We start from the raw sequence: 2,198 nt of genomic DNA, 5'->3' as shown, positions 1-2,198 counted from the left end.
GGGGTAGTGGTATTTTTACGGAATTACAACGCTATAATCCGGGTTTCTATTCCCGCGGTGGACAGACTGTCCATTGGACTAACTTAATGGATCAAGTTTCCATAAAAATGCTGCTAAGTAAAAAATTTCAAAGTCAACTAGAAAAGTAAACCCTTCATATTTTGGTTGGAAGCTCCGTTACTACTAAGTTAACTTTTTTAAATATAATTTTCAAACCTCATTCAAATTTAATTCTTTTTTTCCAGGGTATGGAAACATCGCCCCAAAGACTGATATTGGAAAAGTGGTGACAATTTTCTACGCTCTTTTTGGCATTCCCTTGATGCTCCTGTGTCTGACTAACATCGGGGATCTACTAGCTCGTTCGTTTAAGTTCGCCTATTCCCGTGTGTGCTGCGCCCTCTGTAGGCAAAAACAGCCTCCTCGTGTTCATCTTACGAGCATAACCTCTACGGGAGGCGTAAAAGCAGCGGAAGATAACTATTCGACGAAAGAGAGGGCAAGCAATGGAAGGAAAGAAGACAAACCTCCAGTTTCTACCATAGATGTCGTTGTAGACGCCACGCGGGTGGCAGTAGAACAAGAGGATACCTCATCAGACGACTGTCCGATGCACGAGCAGACGGGCGAAGTAGTAACGCCAGATGGAGCTGAAAATCGACAGCACCCAATTCTGAGATCACATTATACCTCTTTCGCCAATAACGTACTTATACATGCCCAGAATCGCCAGTCACCCGCTGACGTAGTAACTCTGGAACGAACCATTCGAGGGGATAGACACTCTATAGAAGATCGCGTTCCCATCTGTTTGGTGTTGCTATTGGTTACAGGCTACATCTGTGGAGGAGCTATAATATTTTCTCTCTGGGAGGACTGGAGCTTTTTAAATGGTGCCTACTTCTGTTTCATCACGCTGAGCACCATCGGTTTTGGAGACTTGGTGCCTGGGACCGCCATTTTTGATACTCGAGAGCAAGAAGGTCAGGCCAAGCTAATTATTTGTTGCTTCTATTTAATTCTCGGCCTCGCCATTATCGCCATGTCTTTCAATTTGGTCCAAGAGGAAGTGGTTATTAAATGCAAAAATATTGCAAGGAATCTTGGCATTTTATCAGAAGACAGTGGCAGTAACTAAGGTTTGGGCAACGTTTACAAATTAGATATAAAAAAATACATAACTAGTAATTTACACGAATAATAACTGTAATTCCGAATCCACTAAAATCCAAAATGAAACATCTACTAGAATGATGTAAGAACCAGTTACAAGACAGATCCCAAGAATCTCATCTTTTACTATGTATAATCTCACTTGAAACTGGTTAAATACTTTCCATACTTGCTGCAGTGTCTCTTTTGAAAGCAACGTGTACTTTGCTTCAGTTAGAAAACTGGTTTTTAAATGATGACCATCAACATAAGATATTTGGAAAAACCAATTGAATTACCATCAAATAAATGCTTTAAAATTTTCCAATAGGTAATTTGAGTGGTCTGAAAGTAAGCCACTTATATTCCAATCGTATCAATAAGAATGTTCAGGATTTCTGTTCTTCATTCAGAATAGGAGAGTGAAGTCGGCTGTTTCCATAGAAACTACACCATCAGTAACAGATTCAGTGGTAGTATTTTTATCATTTGTACTCCTCATCAACTGTACTCCATCTGCTAGCTCTTCTTCAACTGTACCCCATCTGCTACTTCTTATCATCTGTACTCCACCTGTTAGTTCTTCATCAACTGTACCCCATATGCTGCTTCTTATCATCTGTACCCCATATGCTGCTTCTTATCATCTGTATTCCACCTGCTAATTCTTCATGAACTGTACCCCATCTGCTACTTCTTATCATCTGTACTACACCTGTTAATTCTTCTTCAACTGTACCCCATCTGCTAATTCTTCATCAACTGTACCCATCTGCTACTTCTTATCATCTGTACTCCACCTGCTACTTCTTATTATCTGTACTCCATCTGCTACTTCTTATTATCTGTACTCCACTTGCTAATTCTTCATCAACAGTACCCCATCTGCTACTTCTTATCAACTGTACCCCATCTGCTACTTCTTATCACTTGTACTCCACCTGCTAATTCTTCATCAACTGTACCCCATCTGCTACTTCTTATCACTTGTACTCCACCTGCTAATTCTTCATCAACTGTACCCCATCTGCTACTTCTTATCACTT

The 2,198-nt window shown here is 40.3% G+C and overlaps 1 protein-coding gene across 1 annotated transcript; it reads left to right on the top strand.

Annotated features, from left to right (window-relative positions):
- Positions 1-245: 245 nt before the first annotated feature.
- LOC106467117 (potassium channel subfamily K member 18-like) lies at positions 246-2,189 on the top strand (the record flags this gene model as incomplete). Its single annotated transcript, XM_022395237.1, has 1 exon — positions 246-2,189. A coding segment is annotated over one exon (893 nt), but the record flags the coding sequence as incomplete, so codon positions are not given.
- Between the last annotated feature and the right edge of the window lie 9 nt (positions 2,190-2,198).

This window comes from Limulus polyphemus, unplaced genomic scaffold (genome assembly GCF_000517525.1).
Source record: "Limulus polyphemus unplaced genomic scaffold, Limulus_polyphemus-2.1.2 Scaffold2493, whole genome shotgun sequence".
NCBI classification, from domain to species: Eukaryota; Metazoa; Arthropoda; class Merostomata; order Xiphosura; family Limulidae; genus Limulus; species Limulus polyphemus.
This window is presented reverse-complemented; position numbering and strand designations above follow the sequence as displayed.